This window comes from Sapajus apella, unplaced genomic scaffold (assembly GCF_009761245.1).
Source record: "Sapajus apella isolate SASKATOON/1434 unplaced genomic scaffold, GSC_monkey_1.0 scaffold38, whole genome shotgun sequence".
NCBI classification, from domain to species: domain Eukaryota; kingdom Metazoa; phylum Chordata; class Mammalia; order Primates; family Cebidae; genus Sapajus; species Sapajus apella.
In genome coordinates, this window is record NW_022436978.1 from 543418 (window position 1) to 568923 (window position 25506).

Here is a 25506-nt window from a genome sequence, read left to right on the forward strand (position 1 = left end):
CCTGGGTTCAGGCAATTCTCCTGCCTCAGCCTCCTGAGTAGCTGGGATTACAGGCACGCACCACCATGCCCAGCTAATTTTTTGCATTTTTAGTAGAGATGGGGTTTCACCATGTTGACCAGGATGGCCTTGATCTCTTGACCTCGTGGTCCACCTGCCTCGGTCTCCCAAAGTGCTGGGATTACAGGCGTGAGCCACCGCGCCCGGCCCACTTGAGCTTTTAAGAGGTTGAGGCTGCAGTGAACTGTGTTGGTGCCACTGCATTCCAGCCTGGGCAACAGAGTGAGCCTTGTCTCAAATAAAAAAACAAAACCAAAAACACAACAGATTAATTGTTTATGACATCAAAATTAAAATTTCTTAATTAGGAGTCAGTGGCTTTTCTTTTTTTTTTTTGAGATGGAGTCTTGCTCTCTCACCCAGGCCGGAGTGCAATGGTGCCCTCTCAGCTCACTGCAACCTCCGCTTCCTGGGTTCAGGCGATTCTCCTGCCTCAGCCTTCTGAGTAGCTGGGACTACAGGCATGTGCTGCCATGCCCGGCTAATTTTTATTTTTTATTTTTGTTTCTTTTTGCTTTTTTTTTTTTTCTTCTTTTTTTTGTTTTTATTTTTTATTTTTTTTTCTGTCTTTTCAGATCTGTTGCCGCCTTTTTATTTATTTATTTATTTATTTATTTATTTATTTTTGAGACGGAGTTTCACTCTTGTTACCCAGGCTGGAGTGCAATGGGACGATCTCGGCTCACCGCAACCTCCGCCTCCTGGGTTCAGGCAATTCTCCTGCCTCAGCCTCCTGAGTAGCTGGGATTACAGGCACGCACCACCATGCCCAGCTAATTTTTTGTATTTTTAGTAGAGACGGGGTTTCACCATGTTGACCAGGATGGTCTCGATCTCTTGACCTCGTGATCCACCCGCCTCGGCCTCCCAAAGTGCTGGGATTACAGGCTTGAGCCACCGCGCCCAGCCTATTTTTGTTTCGAGATGAAGTCTCACTGTGTTACCCAGACTGGAGTGCAATGGTGTGATTTCAGCTCACTGCAACTTTTGCCTCCCAGATGCAAGCCGATTCTCCTGCCTCAGCCTCATGAGTAGCTGGGATTACAGCTTCGTGCCACTACACCCTGCTGATTTTTGTATTTTTAGTAGAGACAGCGTTTTACCATGTTGGCCAGGCTGGTCTCGAACTCCTGACCTCAGGTAATCCATCCACCTTGGCCTCCCAAAGTGCTGGAATTACAGGTGTGAGCCACCGCGCCTGGCCTTTTTTTCTTTGTTTGAGATGGAGTCTTGCTCTTTTTCCCAGGGTGGAGTGCAGTGGCCTGATCCTGGCCTCCCATGTTCAAGCAATTCTCCTGCCCCATCCTCTTCAGTAGCTGGGATTATAGGCACCCGCCACCACACCCTGCTAATTTTTGTATTTTTAGTAGAGCTAGAGTTTCACCATATTGACCAGGCTGGTCTTGAGTTCCTGGCCTCAGGTGATCCACCAGCCTTGGCCTCCCAAAGTACTGAGATTACAGGTGTGAGCTACCATGCCTGGCCTACATGAATTTTCATGATTGGTAGTTTGACAGGATGATTTGGGAAAAAAAAAAATCTAACCGAAATTAAATATGTTATAGTTTATTAGAAACTGGACTCAGGCTGGACGTGGTGGCTCATGTCTGTAATTGCAACACTTTGGGAAACCTAGGCGGGTGGATCACCTGAGGTGAGGAGTTGAAGACCAGCCTGGCCAACGTGGTGAAACCTGATCTCTACTAAAAATACAAAAATTAACCAGTTGTGGTGGTTCACAACTGTAGTCCCAGCTATTGAGGAAGCTGAGGCAGGAGAATTGCTTGAACCTGGGAGGCGGAGGTTGTAGTGAGCTGAGATTGTGCCACTGCACTCCAGCCTGGTGACAGAGCAAGACTCTGTCTCAAAAAAAAAAAATTGGACTCAAGGCCAGGCGTGGTGGCTCATTCGGGTAATGCCAGTGCTTTGGGAGGCCAGGGCCGGTAGATGACTTGAGGCCAGGAGTTCGATAACAGCCTGGCCAATACGGCAAAATGCTGTCTCACTAAAAATACAAAAATTAGCTGGGTTTGGTGGTGAGCGCCTGTAATCCCAGCTACTTTGGGAGGCTGAGGCAGGTGGATCACCTTAGGTTAGGAATTTGAGACCAGCCTGGTCAACATTGTGAAACCCTATCTCTACTAAACACAAAACTTTAGCTGGATGTGGTGGCGGGCACCTGTAATCTCAGCTACTTGGGAAGCTTAGGCAGCAGAATTGCTTGAACCCGGGAGGCGGAGGTTGCAGTGAGCTGAGATCTCTCCACTGTACCCCAGCCTGGCTGACAGAGCAAGACTCTATCTCGAAGATAAATAAATAGGTAGATAAATTAATAAGAAAAATTGGACTTTAGAATACCTATGGTAATAATTTTGGTTGAGTTTTTTCTTTTTTGTTTTTGACATGAAGTCTTGTTATGTCGCCAGCCTGGAGTGCAGTGGCATGATCTCGGTTGACTGCAAGCAACCTCTACCTCCCAGGTTGAACTGATTCTCCTGCCTCAGCCTCTTGAGTAGCTGGGATTACAGGCGTGTACCACCATGCCCAGATAAATTTTGTAGTTTTTGTGGAGCTGGGGTTTTACCGTGTTGGCCAGGCTGTTCTGGAACTCCTGACCTCAGATGATCTGCCCGCCTCTGTCTCCCAAAGTGCTGTGATTACAGGTATGGCCCGTTGTGCCCAGCTACCTGAAACCTTTTTTATTCAGAACATGTTGAATTATACATTCAATATGTTGGGTGAAGTTTAGGACATATACAAAGCTGCATTCAGTATAGTTATTTATTTAAAACCTTTTTTCTTGGCCAGGTAGGGTGGCAGGAGAATTGGTTGAACTCAGGAGGCAGAAGTTGCAGTGTGCCAAGAATATGCTACTGCACTCAGTCCTGGGTGAATAAAACAACAAAAGGTGGGGTGTGGTGACTCATGCTTGTAATCCCAGCACTTTAAGAGGCTGAGGCGGGCAGATCACCTGAGGTCGGGAGTTTGAGACCAACCTGGCTAACATGGTGAAATCCCGTCTCTACTAAAAATACAAAAATTAGCCAGGGGTTGTGGCAGATGCCTGTAATTCCAGCTACTCAGGAGGCTGAGGCAGGAGGATCGCTTGATCTGGGAGGTGGCAGCTGCAGTGAGCGGAGATCACACCACTGCACTCCAGCCTAGGCTACAGAGCAAGACTGTCTTATAAAATAAATAAATTAAATAATTAAATAAATAGAGACAGGGTCTTACTATGTTGGCAGACTGGTGTCGAACGCCTGGTCTCAAGTAGTCCTTCACCTTGGCCTCCCAAAGTGCTGGAATTAGAAGCACAAGCCGTTGCACCCGGCCTGTATTCACTGTAGTTACTAAAAATATTTACCTGAAAGCTGTGCTGAGTGGCTCACGCCTGTAATCCCAACACTTTGGGAGGCCGAGATGGGCAGATGACGAGGTCAGGAGTCTGAAACCAGCCTGGCCAGCATGGTGAAACCCTGTCCTTACTGAAAATATAAAAATTAGCTGGGCATGGTGGCACGTGCTTGTAGTCCCAGCTACTCGGGGTGGGAGAATCGCCTGAACCAGGGAGGTGGGGGTTGCAGTGAGTTGAGATCGCACCACTACACTCCAGCCCGGACATCAGAGTAAGACTCCCATCTTAAAACAAAAATACTTCCCTGAAAAGTTGATTTGGTTCCATGTGAACAGCCTTTCCCAAGGACTTTGCCTTTTTTGACTGTAGAGGTTGTCATTGTTTAGTTATCTGAAAAATAAAGATTATGGTTATTATTATTATTATTATTATTTTTGAGACAGAGTCTCACTTTTTCAGCCAGGCTGGAGTGCAGTGGCACTATCTCGACGTGCTGCAACCTCTGCCTCCCGGCCTCAAGCAATTCACCTTCCTCAGTCTCCGGAGTAGCTGGAATTACTGGTGTGTGCCACTCTGCCTGGCTAGTTTTTCTATTTTTTTAGTAGAGATAGAGCTTGGCCATGTTGGCCAGGCTGGTCTCAAACTCTTGACCTCCCGAAGTTATGGGATTATGGGCTTGAACCACCAATCACGGCCGGTTATTTTTTTTGTTTTGCTTTGCCATGTACAAAAAAAGTGCAGTACCTTATATGACTCTTCTAGCAAACTTGTGGTTATTAAAGACTATGAATCTTGTGGGTATGTACAATGTATTTTGTCAGTTTTGTAGGGTAAACTTGAAGTTTTTTTTTTTTTTTTTTTTTTTTGAGACGGAGTCTTGCTCTGTCACCCAGGCTGCAGTGTAATGGTGCGATCTCGGCTCACTGTAACCTCTGTCTCCTGGATTCAAGCCATTCTCCTGCCTCACCCTCCCAAGCAGCTGGGACTATAGGCATGCACCACCATGCCCAGCTAATTTTTGTGTTTTAGTAAAGACGGGGTTTCACCATGTTGGCCAGGTTGGTCTTGAACTCCTGACCTCAAGTGTTCCGTCCGCCTTGGCCTCCCAAAGTGCTGAGATTATAGGCTTGAGCCACTGCATCCAGCAGAAGTTCCTTCCCCCCTCAGCACCCCAGACGTAGTTTTGCTCTTGTTGCCCAGACTGGAGTACAGTGGTGTAATCTATGCTCACCACAACCTCTGCCCACCAGGTTCAAGCGATTCACCTGCCTCAGCCTCCTGAGTGTCTGGAATTACAAGCATGCTCCACCAAGCCTGGCTAATTTTGTATTTTTTTAATAGAGATGGTGTTTCTCCATGTTGATCAGGCTGGTCTTGAACTCTTGACCTCAGATGATCCGCCCGTCTTGGCCTCCCAAAGTGCTGGGGTTACAGACATGAGCCACCACACCCGGCTGACTGAAGTTTTAGTTTTTAATTTTTCTGGGTACATAAGAGGTCTGTCTCGAAGTTTTTTATTCATTTTTATTTATTCAGTTTTTGAGATGGAGTCTTACACTGTTGCCTGGGCTGGAGTGCAGTGGCATGATCTTGGCCTAGTGTCGTCTCTGCATCCTGGGTTCAAGTGATTCTCCTGCCTCTGCCTCCTGAGTAGCTGGGATTACAGGTGCTTACCACCACGCCTAGCTAAGTTTTGTATTTTTAGTAGAGACGGGGTTTCACCATGTTGGCCAGGCTGGTCTCGAACTCCTAACCTCGTGATTTGCCCACCTTAGCCTCTCAAACTGCTGGGATTACAGGCATGAGCCACTGCACCCGACTATATTTATTTTTATTTTTTTGAAATGGAGTTTTGCTCTGTCGCTCAGGCTCTAGTGTAGTAGTGCAATGTCGGCTCACTGCAGCCTCTGTCCCCTGGGTTTCAGTGATTCTCCTACCTCAGCCTTTTGGGTAGCTGGGATTACAGGTGTACGCTACCTCGCCTGGCTATTTTTTGTATTTTTAGTAGAGTCATGGTTTCGCCATGTTGGCCAGGCTGGTCTTGAACTCCTGACCTCAGGTGATATGCCTGCCTTGGCCTCCCAAAGTGTTGATATTAAAGGCTCGAGCCATTGCGCCTGGCCTCAAAGTTTATTCTTTTTCTTTTTATATATGTGTGTGTGTGTGTGTGTGTGTGTGTGTGTGTGTGTGTGTGTGTATGTTTTATTGCGTTTTAGGTGTTGGGTTACATGTGAAGAACATGTAAGATTGTTGCATAGGTACACACATGGCAATGTGGTTTGCTGCCTTCCTCCCCATCACCTATATCTGGCATTTCTCCCCATGTTATCCCTCCCCAACTCCCCACCCCTCACTGTCCCTTCTCTAGTTCCCCCCCACAGACCTCAGTGTGTGATGCTCTCCTCCCTGTGTCCATGTGTTCTCATTGTTCAACACCTGCCTATGAGTGAGAACATGCAGTGTTTGATTTTCTGTTCTTGTGTCAGTTTGCTGAGAATGCTGGTTTCCAGGTTCATCCATGTCCCTCCAAAGGACACAAACTCATCATTTTTTTTTTTTTTTTTCTTGAGACAGAGTTTCACTCATGTTACCCAGGCTGGAGTGCAATGGCGCGATCTCGGCTCACCGCAACCTCCGCCTCCTGGGTTCAGGCAATTCTCCTGCCTCAGCCTCCTGAGTAGCTGGGATTACAGGCACGCACCACCATGCCCAGCTAATTTTTTGTATTTTTAGTAGAGACGGGGTTTCACCATGTTGACCAGGATGGTCTCGATCTCTTGACCTTGTGATCCACCCGCCTCGGCCTCCCAAAGTGCTGGAATTACAGGCTTGAGCCACCGCGCCCGGCCAAACTCATCATTTTTTATGGCTGGATGGTATTCCACGGTGTATATGTGCCACATTTTCCCTGTCCAGTCCGTCATCGATGGGCATTTGGGTTGGTTCCAAGTCTTTGCTATTGTAAACAGTGCTACAGTGAACATTCGTGTGCATGTGTCCTTATAATAGAACGATTTATAATCCTTTGGATATATACCCAGTAATGGGATTTCTGGGTCAAATGGGGTTTCTATTTCTAGGTCCTTGAGGAATCGCCACACTGTCTTCCACAATGGTTGAACTAATTTACACTCCCACCAACAGAATAAAAGTGTTCCTATTTCTCCACATCCTCTCCAGCATCTGTTGTCTCCAGATTTTTTAATGATCGCCATTCTAACTGGCATGAGTTGGTATCTCAATGTGCTTTTGATTTGCATTTCTCTAATGACCAGTGATGATCATTTTTTCTTGTTTCTTGGCCTCATATATGTCTTTTTTTGTAAAGTATGTTCATATCCTTTGCCCACTTTTGAATTGGCTTGATTTTTTCTTATAAATCTGTTTTAGTTCTTTGTAGATTCTGGATGTTAGCCCTTTGTCAGATGGGCTAGATTACAAAAATTTTTTCCCATTCTGTTGGTTGCCAATTCACTCTAATGATTGTTTCTTTTGCTGTGCAGAAGCTGTGGAGTTTGATTAGGTCCCATTTGTCTATTTTAGCTTTTGTTGCCAATGCTTTTGGTGTTTTAGTCATGAAGTCCTTGCCTATGCCTATGTCCTGAATGGTTTTGCCTAGATTTTCTTCTAGGGTTTTTATGGTGTTAGGTCTTATGTTTAAGTCTTTAATCCATCTGGAGTTAATTTTAGTGTAAGGTGTCAGGAAGGGGTCCAGTTTCTGCTTTCTGCACATGGCTAGCCGGTTTTCCCAACACCATTTATTAAACAGGGGATCCTTTCCCCATTGCTTGTTTTTGTGAGATTTGTCAAAGATCAGTTGGTTGTAGATGTGTGGCATTGCCTCCAAGGCCTCTGTTCTGTTCCATTGGTCTATATCTCTGTTTTGGCACCAATACCATGCTGTTTTGATTACTGTAGCCTTGTAGTATAGTTTGAAGTCAGGTAGCGTGATGCCGCCAGCTTTGCTCTTTTTGCTTAAAATTGACTTGGCTATGCGGACTCTCTTGGTTCCATGTGAAGTTTAAGGTGGTGTTTTCCAGTTCTGTGAAGAAGGTCATTGGTAGCTTGATGGGAATAGCGTTGAATCTATAGATTACTTTGGGCAATATGGCCATTTTCACGATACTGATTCTTCCTAACCATGAGCATGGAATGTTTCTCCATCTGTTTGTGTCCTCTCTTATTTCAATGAGCAGTGGTTTGTAGTTCTCCTTGAAGAGGTCCTTTACATTCTTTGTTAGTTGTATTCCTAGGTATTTTATTCTCTTTGTAGCAATTGTGAGTGGCAGTTTGTTCTTGATTTGGCTCTCTTTAAGTCTGTTATTGGTATATAGGAATGCTTGTGATTTTTGCACATTGATTTTGTATCCTGAGACTTTGCTGAAGTTGCTTATCAGTTTCAGGAGATTTTGGACTGAGACGATGGGGTCTTCTAAATATACAATCATGTCATCTGCAAATAGAGACAATTTGACTTCCTCCTTTCCTTTTTTTTTTTTTTTTTTTTATGATGGGGTTTCACCATGTTGGCCAGGCTGATCTTGAACTCCCGACCTCAGGTGATGCACCCACCTCGGCCTCCCAAAGTGCTAGGATTACAGGCATGAGCCACCGCGCCTGTTTTTTTTTTAAATAAAGACAGGGTTCCTCCATGTTGGTCAGGCTAGTCTCGACCTCCCGACCTCAGGTGATCCGCCTGCCTTGGCCTCCCAAAGTGCTGGGATTACAGGCGTGAGCCACCATGCCTGGCCAACTTCCTCGTTTTCTAATTGAATACCCTTTGTTTCTTTTTCTTGCCTGATTGCTCTGGCTAGAACTTCCAATACTATATTGAATAGGAGTGGTGAGAGGGCACTTTGAGAGGCCAGGGCTGGCAGATTGCTTGTGCCCAGGAGTTTGAGACTACCCTGGGCAACATGGTAAAACCCTGTCTCTCCAAAAAAAAAAAAAAAAGACCCCAAAATTAGCCAGGCATGGTGGTGCATGTGTGTAGTCCCAGCAACCTGGGAGGCTAAGGTGAGAGGAGGATCACCTGAGCCCTAGGAGGCTGAGGTTGCAGTGAGCCATGATCTTGCCACTGAACTCCAGTGTGGATGACCAAATGAGGCTCTGTCTTGGGGAAAAAAAAAAAAAAAAGATGGAAATAAAAGACACTGGGGCCTGCTTGAGGGTAGGATAGGAGGAGAGAGAGGATAAAAAAAACTACCTATTGGTTACTATGCTTATTATTTGACTGACAAAATAATCCTAACACCAAATCCCAAAACATGGAATTACCTACATATCCTGCACATGTATCCCTGAACCTAAAAGAACATTAAAAAAAGATACTGTGTTGAGTATCACTTACTAATTATTTACCAAATTGAATATTATTATTATTTTTGAGGCGGAGTGTCACTGTCTTGCCCAGGCTGGAATGCAGTGGCATGAGCTCGGCTGACCTCAGTCTCCATCTCCCAGGTTCAAGCGATTCTCCTGCTGTAGCCTCCCTAGTAGCTGGGATTACAGGCATGTGCCACCACCTGGCTATTTTTTGCAGTTCTGTTTATCTTTTTTTTTATTTTTTTATTTTCTTTTTAAGGAAACTTTTACAGAATTCTTTATTTATTTATTTGTTTTGAAATGGAGTCTTGCTGTGTTCCCAGGCTAGAGTGCAATGACGCGATCTCAGCTCACTGCAGCCACTGCCTCCTAGGTTCAAGCAATTCTCTGCCTCAGCCTCCCAGGTAATGGGGATTACAGGCGCCTGCCACCATGCCTGGCTAATTTTTTTTGTATTTATATATATATATATATATTTTTTTTTTTTTTTTTTTTAAAGACGGGATTTTACTATGTTGGTCGGGCTGGTCTTGAACTCCTGACCTCAGGTGACCCACCCGCCTTGGCCTCCAAAGTGCTTGGATTACAGGCGTGAGCCACCGATTTTTTTTGTATGTTTAGTAGAGATGGGGTTTAAACACCTGACCTCAGGTGATCCGCCTGCCTCAACCTTCTGGAGTGTTGAGGTTACAGATGTGAGCTGGTGAGACTGGCCACAATTGACATCTTGATTTTTTTTTCTTTAATAACAGCAATACCAGCCTGACAACAGAATTCACATCTTGTATGCTTTTTTAAGCATGTAAGTTGTATGAAACTTGTCTCCAGTGTTTGATTCATATCTGGTATAAATGTGTCACTTTGTGGCTATACCCCGCATATAGAATTTTTTTTTTTTTTTTTTTTTTTTTTTTGAGACAGAGTCTTGTTCTATCCCCCAGGCTGGAGTGCAGTGGCGCAATCTTGGTTCACTGCAACTTCCACCTCCCAGGGTCGAGTGATTCTCCTGCTTCAGCCTCCTGAGCAGCTGGGACTATAGGTGCACTCCACCATGCCTGGCTAATTGTTTCTATTTTTAGTAGAGACGGGGTTTCACCGTGTTGGCTAGAATGGTCTGGGTCTCCTGACCTTGTGATCCACCTGCCTCAGTCTCCCAAAGTATTGGGATTGCAGGCGTGAGCCACCATGCCCAGCCGTGTACATTTTACAGAACATTCTTTTTTTTAAAAAACAGCCTCGCTGTGTAGCCTAGGCTGGAGTACAGTGCCATGGTCTTGGCTCACTGCAACCTCCGCCTCCTGTGTTCAAGCGATTCCCCTGCGTCACCCTCCCAAGTAGCTGGAACTATAGGTGTGTGCCACCACACCCAGCTAATTTTAATACAAGTAGTAGCTTTTTTGGCCATCTCCATGGATGCCTGTAATCCCAGCACTTTTGGAGGTTGAGGTGGGTAGATCATGAGGTTAGGAGTTTAAGACCAGCCTGGCCAACATGGTGAAAGATGTGTCTCTACTAAAAATATAAAAATTAGCCAGGCACAGTGGCATGTGCTTGTAGTCTCAGCTACTCGGGAGGCTGAGACAGGAGAATCTCTTGAACCCTGGAGGTGGAGGTTGTAGTGAACCAAGATCGCATCACTGCACTCCATTCTGGGGAACAGAGTGAGATTCCACCTCAAAAAAAAAAAGTACCTTTTTAGAAGGATAGAAATGGAATGGTCTAGGAAAAGATAGGCAAGATTTGTCTGTAAAGGGCCAGTTAGTAAATATTTTAGTCTTTGTAGACTGTGCAGTCTCAGTTGCAATTACTCAATTATGTTATTACATGAAAATAACCATGAGTGATACGTAAATGTTGTACTTAGATAAAACTTTATGGACCCTGACATTTGAATTTTATATAATTTTCATGTATCATGAAATATTCTTTTTTTTTTTGGAGACGGAGTTTCGCTCTTGTTACCCAGGCTGGAGTGCAATGGCGTGATCTCGGCTCACCGCAACCTCCGCCTCCTGGGTTCAGGCAATTCTCCTGCCTCAGCCTCCTGAGTAGCTGGGATTACAGGCATGCGCCACCATGCCCAGCTAATTTTTTGTAGTTTTTAGTAGAGACGGGTTTCACCATGTTGACCAGGATGGTCTCGATCTCTTGACCTCGTGATCCACCCGCCTCGGCCTCCCAAAGTGCTGGGATTACAAACGTGAGCCACCGCGCCCGGCCTATGAAATATTCTTTAAAAAATTTTCCCTCCCAACCATTTAAAAGTGTAAAAATCATTTTTAGTTTTCGGGCCATGCAACAGGCAGCTGACTAGATTTTGCCCAGTTCTAAATGATTTAATGTGAAATAAAGTGTTTTAATAAAATATCAGTCTTAGCAGTCAACTGCATCCTGTTTTCTTTACAGTGGAAAGCCAGAGCACCTCAACAAGTACTAATTTTGCCACTATAATAAGATTTAAGAATGATTGTCTTGGGAAGGTGCTGTGGCTAAGGCCTGTAATCCCAGCGCTTTGTTAAGGCCTAGGTGAGAGGATCCCTTGAACCCAGGAGCGCAAGACCAGCCTGGGCAACGTAGCAAGACCCTATCCCTTAAAAAAAAATACAGAAATTAGCCAAGCATGATGGCACGCACTTGTAGTGTAGTCCCAGCTACTTGGGAGGCTAAAGCGGGAGGACTGCTTGAGCCCAAGAGGTCTAGGCTGCAGTAAGCCACGATCACTACACTGCATTCCAGGCTGAGTGATGGAAGAAGACCCCATTTCAAAAATGAAAAAGTAAATGATTGCCTTTTTATATTCTGCATGTTTCATTGGTAGCAGCAGAAATTGTATGCCCTTTGTCTTATGCATAATAATTAAAGACTCTGCAGCTGATGTAATTTGGCCATACACTACTCATCTAAAAAATATTATCGTAATAGAAACATACCACATTAACCTTGAAATGTTGTATGGGAGTTCAAAGGTTTGCCACAGCAAAAAACAAAAAAAACCATCTCTACTAAAAATACAAAATTAGCTGGACGTGGTGGTGCATGCCTGTAATCCCAGCTACTTGGGAGGCTGAGGCAGGAGAATTGCTTGAATCTAGGAGACAGAGGTTGCAGTGAGCTGAGATTGCGCTGCTGCACTTCAGCCTGGGTGACAAGAGTGAAACTCTGTCTCAAAAGAAAAATTTAGTATTTTAACCATTTTTAAATGCACACATGTGGCCGGGCGCAGTGGCTCATACCTGTAATCCCAGCACTTTGGGAGGCCGAGGCGGGCGGATCACGAGGTTAGGAGTTTGGACCAGCCTGGTCAAGATGTTGAAACCCTGTCTCTAAAAATACAAAAATTAGCCAGGCGCCGTGGCAGGTGCCTGTAATCCCAGCTACTCTGGAGGCTGAGGCAGGAGAATCGCTTGAACCTGGGGTGGGAGGTGGAGGTTGCAGTGAGCTGAGATTGAGACATTGTACACCAGCCTGGGCGACAGAGTGAGATTCTGTCTCAAAAAATGTATGTGTTTTTGTAAGCTCATTTATAGCACAGAGTGTGTCTCAGACATATATAAATTTACCACAGTGTAAGTACTTAGTAGTTACTAGGAAGTAAGCCAACATTTTCGCCTGCAAAAATGATACTAGTTTCTGGATGCCTGTCTTTATCTTGCAGTACGTTCATGCGGATGCTCCTACCAATAAAACGCTGGCTGGGCTGGTAGTACAGCTTCTTCAGTTCCAGGAAGATGCCTTTGGGAAGCACGTCACCAACCCGGCCTTCACTAAACTCCCTGTAAGTACATCAACTTATAATTATTTGGGCATCCTCAGTTGCTTTCAGGTGCAACGTCCAGCTTTTTCCTTTGCTGCTGCTAGCATATAGAATTTAAAAAGAAAAAAATAACCTCAACAGAATTTTAGTTACAGAATACTTTTTAACTGTAGGAAGCTTCTTTTTGAGGAGGCATGTAACATTTGCATTAAATGCTGCAGTAGTGATTGTGAAGACTTAACAATATTTTACTATGTTGCAGGTCCGTATTCTCTCTGCTGTACCAAGTCTTCTCCATGTTTTCTCCTGATACAGGTCTTCTGGCTAGAATACTGTTTTTTGGATTTTTGTTTTTTGAAACGGAGTTTTGCTCCTGTTGCCCAGTCTGGAGTGCAATGGTGTGATCGGGGCTCACCACAAGCTCTGCCTCCCGGGTTCAGGCGAGTCTCCTGCCTCAGCCTCCTGAGTAGCTGGGATTACAGTCATGTGCCACCATGCCTGGCTGATTTTTGTGTTTTTAGTAGAGACGTGGTTTCACCATTTTGGCCAGGATGGGTTGATCTCTTGACCTCGTGATTCGCCTGCCTTGGCCTCCCAGAGTTCTGGGATTACAGGTGTGAGCCACCAGCCTGGCCTGTTTTGTGGAATTTTTGCGTTTTGTAGGTGATACCCTCCTGAACTTGTGTGAGAATATAATTTTGGTGTCCTTGCAATTGTGTGTTTTATTTTTTTGTGCACAGACGGGGACTTGTTCTGTTGCCCAGGCGGGAGTGCAGTGGTGTGATCACAGCTCACTGCAGCCTTGACCCCTGGGGTCTAGCCATCTTTCCACCTCAGTTTCCCAGGAGGCTGGGACTACTCTCATGTGCCACCATGCATGTGTGAGTGACTTTAAATTTCTGTAGTGATGGGCTCTTGCTGTGTAGCCCAGGCTGGTCTCAAATTTTTGGCCTCAAGGCGAGCCTCCCACATTGGCCTCCAAAAGCACTTTGATTACTGGCATGAACCACTCTGCCCAGCCCATCTCTGCTATATTTATATTTATTTTTTTTATTTATTTACTTTGAGACAGAGTCTTGCTCTGTCACCCAGGCTGCAGCACAGTGGAGTGATCTCTGCTCGCTACAACCTCCGCCTTCTAGATTCAAGCGATTCTCCTGTCTGAGCCTCCCAAGTAGCTTGGACTACAGGCATGCACCACTACGCCTGGCTAATTTTTGTATTTTTAATAGAGATGGGGTTTTACTATGTTGGCTAGGCTGGTCTTGAACTCAAGTGATTCGCCTATCTCGGCCTCCCAAAGCCGTGGGATTACAGGTGTGAGCCACTGTGCCCAACCTATGCCATCTTTTTTTTTTTTTTTTTTGGGACGGAGTTTCGCTCTTGTTACCCAGGCTGGAGTGCAATGGCGCGATCTCGGCTCACCGCAACCTCTGCCTCCTGGGTTCAGGCAATTCTCCTGCCTCAGCCTCCTGAGTCGCTGGGATTACAGGCACGCGCCACCATGCCCAGCTAATTTTTTGTATTTTTAGTAGAGACGGGGTTTCACCATGTTGACCAGGATGGTCTCGATCTCTTGACCTCGTAATCCACCCGCCTCGGCCTCCCAAAGTGCTGGGATTACAGGCTTGAGCCACCGCACCCAGCCCCCTATGCCATCTTATACTCCTTTATTTATATTTTTGAACTCCTGGTTTTACAATTATTAGATTTTCAGGAATTGTCTGTCATACGTTTTCTCATAATTTTTGTCTTTTAATTTAATTTGTTAATTTTGGTTTTTGTTTTTTCCAGCCTGCTGTTAGCTGCCTGTATGAACCTATGATAAATAAGCCTTTTTTTCTTTTTGAGATGGAGTTTCACTCTTGTTGCCTATGCTGGAGTGTAGTGGCTTGATCTTGGCTCATGCAACCTCTGCTTCCCTGGTTCAAGCGATTCTCCTGCCTCAGCCTCCCGAGTAGCTGAGATTACAGACATGTACCACAACGCTTGGCTAATTTTGTATTTTTAGCCGAGATGGGGTTTCTTCATGTTGGTCAGGCTGGTCTTGAACCCTTGACCACTGGTGATCTGCCCGCCATGGCCTCCTAAAGTGCTGTGTTATAGGCGTGAGTCACTGCGCCTGGCTGCCTAGACCTTTTCTCATGGGGACTATTGTTTATTACTAAATTGTTGAACAACTTACTGATCTTTCAAATATAATTGAGAGGCTGGGCTAAAATGCAAAAATACTAAAATACAAAAAATTTAGCTGGGTGTGGTGGCACGTGCCTGTAATCCCAGCTACTCAGGAGGCTGAGAAAGAGGTTGCAGGGAGTGGAGATCGTGCCACGGTACTCCAGCCTGGTGACAGAGCAATACTCTGTAATCCCAGCACTTTGGCCACCTGCTTCTACCTCCCAAAGTGCTGGGATTACAGGTGTGAGCCACTGCATCTGGTCCCAGGCTGGTCTTGAACTCCTGGGCTCAAGTGATCCTCCCACCTTGGCTTCTCAAATTCCTGGGATTACAGATATGAGTCACCATGCCCAACCTTATTTTTACGTTTAACTCTGTGATTTATTTAGGATTTACCCTGGCAGTTAGTGTGAGAACTGGCAGATTCATTTTTATGCTTTTTTCCTGTAGTTATCTGGTTATCCCAGAAAAATTTATTCAAAAGGGCTCCTTTTTCTCCACTGATTTGAGGTCAGCAAATGTTGAGAATTTGATTAGGTGCAGGGTCCTAAGAATACAAACAAATACAGTATATTGTTCATCCTCAGGGGACTCACTATCTAATGAGCTGTGTTAATAGAGCCTTTGACTTACCTGGTGATCTCAGGAAATGTTTCTGTGGAAAAGGGCATTTGAATTGAGTCTTTAAAGTTGGGTATGAGTTCTTCAGCTGAGTGCAGGAGGATGGGGTTTTCAGGGAGTGGTCGCAACACATAAAAGCGTTAAGGTTTGAGAAAATAGGGTACTTCAAGGTAGTTGTACATATTTCAGCACATTTAGAGCTGAGGGTAGGTAGAGGGCAATCAGAGAGATGGGCCAGAATCAGTGGACTGGCTTACTATGATAGAAGTGTGCATTTTATCTTTTTTTTATTTATTTTTAAGATGGAGTCTTGTTCTGTTGTCCAGGCTGGAGTGCAGTGGCGCAATCTCGGCTCACTGCAACCTTGGCTGACTGCAGCCTCTGCCTCCCGGGTTCAAATGGTTCTCCTGCCTCAGCCTCCCAAGGACCTGGGACTGTAGTCTCAGTGGTTTGGAAGGCCAAGTGGGAAGATCGCTTGAGATCAGGAGCTCACGACTGGCCTGGAAAACATAGCGATATCCCCCATCTTAAAAAATGGTGTGGTGGCACACACCTGTAGTCCCAGCTACTTGGGAGGCTGAGATGAGAGGATTGTTGGTGCTCAGGAGTAATGAGGCTGTAGTGGGCTATGATTGTACTACTGTACTTCAGCCTCAGCCGCAGAGCAAGACTCTCTATTTAAAAAAAAGAGCTGGGTGGCCATGCATGGTGGCTCACACCTATAATCTCAGCACTTTGGGAGGCCAGAGCAGGTGGATCAGCTGAGGTCAGGAGGTCGTGATCAGCCTGAACCAACATGATGAACCTCGTCTCTGCTAAAAATGCAAAAAGTAGCCAGGCGTGGTGGTGCACGCCTGTACTCCCAGCTACTCAGGAGGCTGGGGCAGGAGAATTGCCTGAACCTGGGATGCGGAGGTTGCAGTGAGCCGAGATCGCATCATTGTACTCCAGCTTGGGCGATAAGGGCAAAACTCCTTCTTGTAGGGGGAAAAAAAGCTGGGTGCGGTGACTCACGCCTGTAATCACAGCAGTTTTGGAGGCCGAGGTGGGTGGATCACTTGAGGTCAGGAGTTTGAGACCAGCCTGTCCAACATGGTGAAACCTTGTCTCTACTAAAAATACAAAAAATTAGCTGGGCATGGTGATAGGATTGGGAGACTGAGGCAGGACAATTGCCTGAACCCAGGAGGCGGAGGCTGCAGTGAGCCAAGATTGCACGATTGCACTTCAGCCTGGGCAACAAGAGCAAAACTCTTGTCTTTAAAAAAATAAATGAAATCCCATTAGTACTGGGATACATGTGGGGTTCCGTAGAAAAGGCTGAATTAGGCCGGGCGCGGTGGCTCAAGCCTGTAATCCCAGCACTTTGGGAGGCTGAGGCGGGTGGATCACGAGGTCAAGAGATCGGGACCATCCTGGTCAACATGGTGAAACCCCGTCTCTACTAAAAAAAAAAAATAAAAAAAAAAAAAAAAAAAGAAAATTCTGAATTAGAGGAACAGATTAGGAAGTTACTGGGTCCTGGTTGAAGCCACAGTTGCAAGATCATTCTATTTAGATTTTATTTTCAGCTTTAAAAATAGCTATCTTTTGTTAATATTCTTTGATTTATTTATTAACATTATTATACATAAGTATGTATAGTTTATATATAAATTTTTAGATACTGAATTTGCTTATTTTTTGCCAGTGGAACTTTTCAGCAGGATTCTCAGTACAATTTCATTTTCTGAAACATATGTCTGATTGTTTTTTCTTTTTTTTTTTTTTTTTTTTTGAGATGGAGTCTCGCTCTATCTCCCAGCCTGGAGTGCAGTGGTGCAATCCCTGCTGACTGCAACCTCCAGCTCCCGGGTTGTAGTGATTCTCCAGCCTCAGCCTCCCGAGTAGCTGGGACCACAGGTGCCTGCCACCACACCTGGCTCACTTTTGTATTTTTAGTAGAGACGGGGTTTCTCTATGTTGGCCAGGCTGGTCTTGAACTCCCTACTGCAGGTGATCCACCTGCCTTAGCCTCCCAAAATGCTGGGATTACAGGCATGAGCCACTGAGCCTGGCCACCTGATGTTTTTTATAACACAAGTTTAAACATACTTAAAAGTAAAAACTTGCAAGACTAGTATGAAGAACTTTTAGTATCCCTTTACTCAGAATCTATAGCTGTGTTAACATTTTACCCATTTGTTGTATCATCATTTTCTGTGGGATGTGTGTGTGTTATATATTTTATGTGTGAAACATTTGAAAGTTCCAAGTTTCTTTATAGCTAAACAGTATTCATTTCCTGTTCTCTTACATCATGAACTGGGGTAGAATTATCAAATTAGCTACTGATTTAAGTTTTCAATAGTTTAAATCACTATAATACAGTACAGATTGATTGTACTTTATTAATTGTAACATGTAATTTAGAATAAAATTATTACCTTATTTAAAGTACTTTACATATTATGATTGAAATTATATTGGGATTCCTAAGTAGGAATGTGTGAGTGTTTTCAAAAGTGGTATTTACAGAGAATGTTATTTGTAGGGTATTTGAGTCCTGGGAACTAAATCATTACTTACTTCCAGATTTTGAAATATTAGGGAATAATATTTTTATTCATAAGCCATACTTAAAAATAATTCCTGGTTTCGTGCCGCTGGGATCAGATATACTTGCCTTCTCAAAATGGTGTTTATCATTTTCCCAAATGAAAGGGATTGATACAGTCTGTAATGGTGTAAAACAAAATTTGATGACATGGGTAATTAACAAGGAAAGAATCTTTCAGTGAGACATAAAAGTCATATACTTTGCGAGGCGGGTGGATCATCAGGTCAGGAGATTGAGACCATTCCGGCCAACACGGTGGAACCCATCTCTACTAAAAAATACAAAAAAATTAGCTGGGCATAGTAACGCGTGCCTGTAGTCCCAGCTGCTCGGGAGGCTGAGGCAGGATAATCACTTGAGCCTGGGAGGTGGAGGTTGCAATGAGCTGTGATTGTGTCACTGCACTCCAGCCTGGCAACAGAGCAAGACTCTGTCTCAAAAAAAAAAAAAAAAAAAAAAAAGTCGTATACTTTAAAAAGTTTTTTCCCTGAGTAATTAGTATTACGGTATAAGAGTTTATGCTGGGCCAGGCATGGTGGCTCACGCCTGTAATCCTAGCACTTTGGGAGGCTGAGGTGGGTGGATCACCTGAGGTTGGGAGTTTGAGACCAGCCTGACTAACATGGAGAAACCCAGTCTTTACTAATAATACAAAATTAGCAGGCATGGTGGAGCATGCTTGTAATCTCAGCTACTTGGGAGGCTAAGGCAGGAGAATCACTCAAACCTGGGAGGCAGACGTTGTGGTGAGCTGGCATCACGCCATTACACTCCAGCCTGGGCAACAAGAGCAAACTTCTGTCTCAAAAAAAAAAAAAAATTATGCTGGCCACTGGTCATGGCTTACACCTATAATCCCAGCACTTTGGGAGGCCCAGGTGATCAGATCTCTTGAGCCCAGTAGTTTAAGACCAGCCTGGGCAACATTGGCCGTGTGTCTACAGAGAGTACAAGAAAAATTAATCTGGGTGTGGTGGTGCATGCACTGTTGTAGTCCCAGCTACTTGGGAGGCTGAGGTAGCAGGATCACTTTAGCCTGGGAGACAGGTTGCAGTGAGCTGACACTTTGTCTTAAAAAATCACTATTTGGACTAATCTTTTTTTAAAAAGAATCAGAGTAGAACTTTATATAGTAACTTCCCAAGTCTTGCTGGATGTCAGACAGCTGGCTCATGTTCTATCAAATGCTGAGAGATGGCCAGGTGCAGTGGCTCACACCTGTAATCCCAGTACTTTGGGAGGCCAAGGCGGGCAGATCACCTGAGGTCTGGAGTTTGACACCAGCAGCCTGACCAACATGGAGAAACCCCGTCTCTACTAAAAATACAAAAATTAGCTAGGCATGGTGGTGGGTTAACCGGGCATGGTGGCATGCACCTATAATCTCAGCTACACAGGAGGCTGAGAGGCAGGAGAATTGCTTGAATCCAGGAGGTGGAAGTTACAGTGAGCCGAGATCATGCTGTTGCACTGTAGCCTGGGCAACAAGAGCGAAACTCCGTCTCAAAAAAAAATGCTGAGAGATTTAGAAAGAACCAAGCACTTCATAAGGCCAAGGCTAAAGGTATATTGCATTAGCAGACGTATGGATTGAAAGAGGAAAAAATTGTTAAGAAGATGTGGTATAAAAGAAAAAAGAAAGGCTGGGCGCGGTGGCTCAAGCCTGTAATCCCAGCACTTTGGGAGGCCGAGGCGGGTGGATCATGAGGTCAAGAGATCGAGACCATCCTGGTCAACATGGTGAAACCCTGTCTCTACTAAAAATACAAAAAATTAACTGGGCATGGTGGCGCATGCCTGTAATCCCAGCTACTCAGGAGGCTGAGGCAGGAGAATTGCCTGAACCCAGGAGGCGGAGGTTGCGGTGAGCCGAGATCGCGCCATTGCACTCCAGCCTGGGTAACATGAGTGAAACTCCGTCTCAAAAAAAAAAAAAAAGAAAAGAAAAGAAAAATATATTTTACCTTCACTACAAGTAAAGTTTCTAATTTTTCCACAATCCCTCCAAGGTTTTAGTACATGTGCATACGTAATATAAACATAATTGTAATAATAGGATAGAGCTGTTTTTCATTGTTTGCAACATAGTCTCTGTCACCCTGTCACTCAGGCTAGAGTGCAGTAGCATTATCTCAACTCACTGCAGCCTGAACCTCAACTTCCAAGGCTCAGGTGATCCTCCCACTTCACCCTCCTGAGTAGCTGGGACTACAGGCATGCACTACTACACCCAGCTCTGTGTGTATGTGTGTGTGTGTGTGTGTGTGTGTGTGTTTAAGAGATAGGGTTTTGCCATGTTGCCCAGGCTGGTCTCGAACTCCTAGGCTCAGGCAGTCCTCCTGCCTTGGCCTCCCAAAGTCTTGGGTTTACAGAAGTGAGCCACAGCGCCTGGCCTAGAGCTATTTTTTTATTCGGCCTTTTGTTTTTTTTCTTTTTTTAACATAGAAAACTGCTAGCTCAGATCTAGATGTTCTGCCTTTTAAACTATATTATAGGCCGGGCGCGGTGGCTCAAGCCTGTAATCCCAGCACTTTGGGAGGCCGAGGCAGGTGGATCACGAGGTCAAGAGATCGAGACCATCCTGGTCAACATGGTGAAACCCCGTCTCTATTAAAAATACAAAAAATTAGCTGGGCATGGTGGTGCGTGCCTGTAATCCCAGCTATTCAGGAGGCTGAGGCAGGAGAATTGCCTGAACCCAGGAGGCGGAGGTTGCGGTGAGCCGAGATCGCGCCATTGCACTCCAGCCTGGGTAGCATGAGTGAAACTCCATCTCAAAAAAAAAAAAAAAAAAAAAAAAACTATATTATAAGCATCTGTGTTTAAAAAAACAAAGCTCTGAGAGTAAGAAGATTAGAAGCTTAAGTGAGAGCCTCAAGTAATTGGATTTTAATTGTGTTTGGGAGATGTCCAAGAATTATTTTTCTTTTTTTACGTGACACAGCCCCAGCAGATCCTGACAACATATACCCTTATGCCCAAAATTGTAAACCTGTCATTGCACTTAAAAAATTTAATCATTTGGGCTGGGCACGGTGGCTCACGCCTGTAGTCCCAGCACTTTGGGAGGCTGAGGTGGGCGGATCACCTGAAGTCAGGAGTTTGAGACCAGCCTGGCCAACATGGTGAAACCCCTTCTCTACTAAAAATACAAAAAATTAGCTGGGCATGGTGGCGGGTGCTTGTAATCCCAGCTACTTGGGAAGTTGAGGCAGGAAAATTGCTTGATCTTGGGAGGCAGAGGTTGCAGTGAGCCGAGATCATGCCACTGCACTCTAGCCTGAGCGACAGAGCAAGAGAGCAAGACTTTCTAATAATAATAATTAATAACAATAATAATAATTTGCAGTTAAAGGAAAAATGTAGAATTCCTGACCTGACTTCACTCTGCCATTGTATGAATTTCAGACTGGAGACACTGTCTTTGGGAACATGAGACTAGGAAGGAGACCATGAGTGTCATATGTATATATTTGAAGTGAACATTTGAGTTTGTAGCTTAGAACTCTGATGAAAGTAGAATATAAGCACTTGTTTAAGTGAAATAGTGTGGGAAACTTGGGGAATAATGGTTTAGTTTCTTTTTTTAGCCTTTCTATTATAAAATATACAGAAACTGAGTAAAGTAAATTTTGACTCAGATAATTATAAACAGATCACCCATTTAACCACAATCCAGATCAGAAATTCCTAACATTGCTAACAACCCTAATAAACATATATATTCCTTCCCCATCCATAAACTACTCTTTTTCCCCAGAGAGAGTCTTTTTCTTGCTTTTCTTTATAGGTATCACCATATTAGTGTACATCCCTGAATAACATAATATAGTTTTGCTTGTTTTTGAATTTTGTATTAATGAAGTCATAGACATTCTTGTAACTTGGGGATCACGGAGGAAATATCTGCAAACCTGGAAAAAACAAGTAGTCTAACTGAACCACTCAGCCGTATATGTGTGAATAAAACAGATCACTGTCGAAAAAGAGTTAAATCTTTGAGAAATCTAGTTAGCTAGCTTCTGGCCTTTATTTATTCATATTATTTTACTGTTTTTTTTTTTTTTTTGAGACGAAGTCTTGCTCTGTTATTCAGGCTGGAGTGCAGTGGTGTGATCTCTGCCTACAGCACCCTCCACCTCCTGGGTTCAAGTGATTCTCCTGCTTCAGCCTCTTGAGTAGTTGGGATTATAGGCGCCCACCATCACACCCGGCTAATTTTTTTGTATTTTTAATAGAGACTGGGTTTCACCAGGTTGGTTAGGCCAGTCTTGAACTCCTGACCTCAGGTGATCCACCCGCCTCGGCCACCCAAAGTGCTGGGATGATAGGCGTGAGCCACCGCACCTGGCCTTCCTCTGGCCTTTATAATTCATGTGCAAGGGCAATGAGCCTACATGATCTAGTATGACCAGTTAGATAGAGCTCAGTAGGCTGCAAAATTTGGGCTGCTTTGTTGGAGACATGGACAAGCGTTCCAGGCATAGGGCATGCTGGACCTGGTGGTGGCTAGGCTCTGGAAAGCTATATGATCAACTTTAATGCAAGCCTGTACTTTGTACCATCTAGATTCACAGGTAGAAACCTGAGTTCACTGGCATTGTGCTTTTTATTTATTTGATTGATGTTTCATTTATCAACTTTTTTTCCTTTGCTTTTTTCATGTTTCTCTCTCTCTCTTCCTATAATGTGCCCTCCTCCAACTTTGCTGATGTATTGCTAATGTACAATAAACAGTACATATGTACCTGGGGTACAGTGGCTCATGCCTGTAACCTAAAATACTTGGGAGACTGAAGCAGGAGGATCACATGAGTCAAAGAGTTTGAGACCAGCTTGAGCAACATAGTGAGACCCTTTTTGTCACAAAAACTAAAAATTAGTTATGCATGTGGTGTGTGTCTGTAGTCCCAACTGCTTGGGAGCAGAGTCAGAAGGATCACTTGATCCCAGGAGTTAGATGCAACCATTAGTTACGATAGTACTGCTGCACTCTAGCCTCAATGACAGAGCGAAATCCCATCTCTTTCTCACTCTCTTTTTTTTTAAGAAAAAGGCTGGGTGCAGTGTTTCATGCCTATAATGCTAGCATTTTGGGTGGCTGAGACTACAAGAGTCCTTGAGCCCAGGAATTTGAGACAAGCCTGGGCAATATGGTGAGACCCCCCCCCCCCCAAAAAAAAAAAAAAAAAAAAATGAGTGTGTGTGTGTGTGTGTGTGTATGTGTGTGTGTATATATATATGTGTATAATATATGTATGTGTGTGTGTGTGTGTGTGTGTGTGTGTGTGTGTGTGTGTGTGTATATATATATATATAAAAGCTGTGGTGGCACATGCTTGTGGTCCCAGCTACTTGGGAAGCTGAGGTGGGCAGATCTCTTGAGCCCAGAAGGTTGAGCTGCAGCACCTGGCCAATAAATATGTGTGTGTATACACATATACACATATACAGACGCGTGCTTGTGCACGCGCACACATACACACACACTTTTTTGAGACAGAGTCTCCCTCTGTCGCCAGGCTGGGGTGCAGTGGCACAGTCTCGGCTGACTGCAACCTCTGCCTCCCAGGTTCCAGCGATTCTCCTGCCTCAGCCTCCCGAGTAGCTGGGACTGCAGGTGCATGTCACCAAACCCAGCTAATTTTTGTATTTTTTGTAGAGACAGGGTTTCACCATGTTGGCCAGGATGGTTTTGATCTCCTGACCTCGTGGTCCACCCGCCTTGGCTTCCCAAAAGGCAGGTATTATAGGTGTGAGCCACCATGCCCAGCTACTTATATTTTTAGTAAGACTGGGTTTCGCCATGTTGGCCAGGCTGGTCTTGAACTCCTGACCTCAGGTGATCCTCCTGCTTTGGCCTCCCAAAGCAGAGGCATCAGCCACTGTGCCCAACCTCATTTGATGTTTTCTAAATTTATTTTCAATTGTTAACGCGATCTGGTGGAACACCTGTAGATACATTGATCATAAAATGTTGCCATAGCCAGTTCTAACAAATGTGGTGGTATGATTGAACTGGACATACTATTTTGGGATGTTTTAGAAGAGTCACAGTCCATAAGCTATTTCTTTCTCACACTTTGGAATTTCTCCCTGGTAAGTGTGACTGACCTCATGGCAGGGATTCTCATGAACTGGGTTGGTTTGGTATAATGGAAAGGGTGGGAGTTGGAGGACTTCAACAATCTTTTCATTTGATTGAATAAACCACTTGGAATCTGAAGTTAATAAGAATTGGCTTATAGTTGTCAGAAAAGGAGTTGGACCTGATCACTGGTTTTATAATGATTCCCTGGGGAGTACCTACAGCAGCTGAGTAGAGGGAGGGGAGGAGTCAATGCAGAGGGCTAAGAGGAACCTATTGTCTTCAAATTTCACTTTGAAGAATTTTTCCTAATAGGCCTCTTTCTGAGTTTCTAAAAATGTTCTGTGGCAAAGAAATAGGAGAAAACAAGCTGGGCACGGTAGCTCATGCCTATAATCCCAGCACTTTGGGAGGCTGAGGTGGGCAGATCACCTGAAGTCAGGCATTCGAGACCCGTCTAGCCAACCTATTAAGGCACTGTCTGTACTAAAAATACAAAAAAATTACAGCTGCTTGGGAGGCTGAGGCAGGAGAATCGCTTGAACCTGGGAGACGGAGGTTACAGTGAGCCGAGATTGTGCCACTGCACTCCAGCCTGGGCAGGTGAGACTGTCTCAAAAGAAAAAAAAAAATGGGGGAAAATTATTGAATTTGGCAAATATGATCTCTCTTACTGAACATTTTATGATCTGTATGTGAGAATGGTATTGTTTTGCCAGAATCATGCCAATTTTGGGACTTTGTGGAATGGGTGAGGGAGAAAGTAGAGATTAGCATGTAAGTCTTGGAAACAAGAATAAAATGATGACTTTTATGTGAAAGCAAGCATCAGTCTTAGTCGCTTAAGTTGTCATCATCCATCGAGTCCAATCTAGCGGGGAGGGAATAGCTGGGGAGACTTGAGACTGAGGACAGATCTCCTTAGAACATGGGCTTTATCCTAGTAAATACAGTGATCAAATTTAGGAGATTGGCTTTGATATAATACCATTATTTACCATATAATCTGCTTTGACATTTCATCAGTTGTCTCAAAAATGTCTTTTATAAGATCCAATCCAACACCACATATTTTATTTAGTTTTGTATTTTGTCTTAATTAATTTGAGATAATTCAGCCAGTCTTTCTCTCTCTTTCTCTTTCTTTCTCTCTCTCTCTTTCTCTCCCTCCCTCCCTTCCTTCCTTTCTTTTCTTTCTTTCTTCCTTCCTTCCTTTTTCTTTTTCTTTTCCTTCCTTTCCTTTCCTTTGCTTTCCTTTCCTTTCCTTTCCTTCCTTCCTTTCTCTCTCTTTCTCCTCTCTCTCTCTCTCTCTCTCTCTCTCCCCCTCCCCCCCTTCCCTTCCCTTCCTTTTCCGTTTCCTTTTTCTTTCCTTTTCCTTTCCGACACTGCTTTGCTCTGTCACCCAGGCTATGGTGAAGAACAGGGGCGTGGTCATAGTGCGATGTAGTCTTGACCTCCAGGGCTCAACTGGTCCACCTACCTCAAACTCCTAAGTGGCTGGGACCACAGGCACATTCTGCCACTCC

General features: G+C 44.4%; 1 protein-coding gene across 2 annotated transcripts in view; it reads left to right on the plus strand.

Moving 5' to 3' along the window:
* SMARCC1 (SWI/SNF related, matrix associated, actin dependent regulator of chromatin subfamily c member 1) overlaps nucleotides 1–25506 on the plus strand; it is a 215906-nt gene that overhangs the window by 6221 nt on the left and 184179 nt on the right. For both annotated transcript variants that reach the window (XR_004275039.1, XM_032297943.1), the window contains exon 2: nucleotides 12396–12515. Coding sequence is in view for 1 of the 2 variants with exons in the window: in XM_032297943.1 (XP_032153834.1) it covers nucleotides 12396–12515 (120 nt within the window). In the remaining variant the exon portion in view is untranslated. The remainder of the gene's footprint in view (nucleotides 1–12395; nucleotides 12516–25506) is intronic.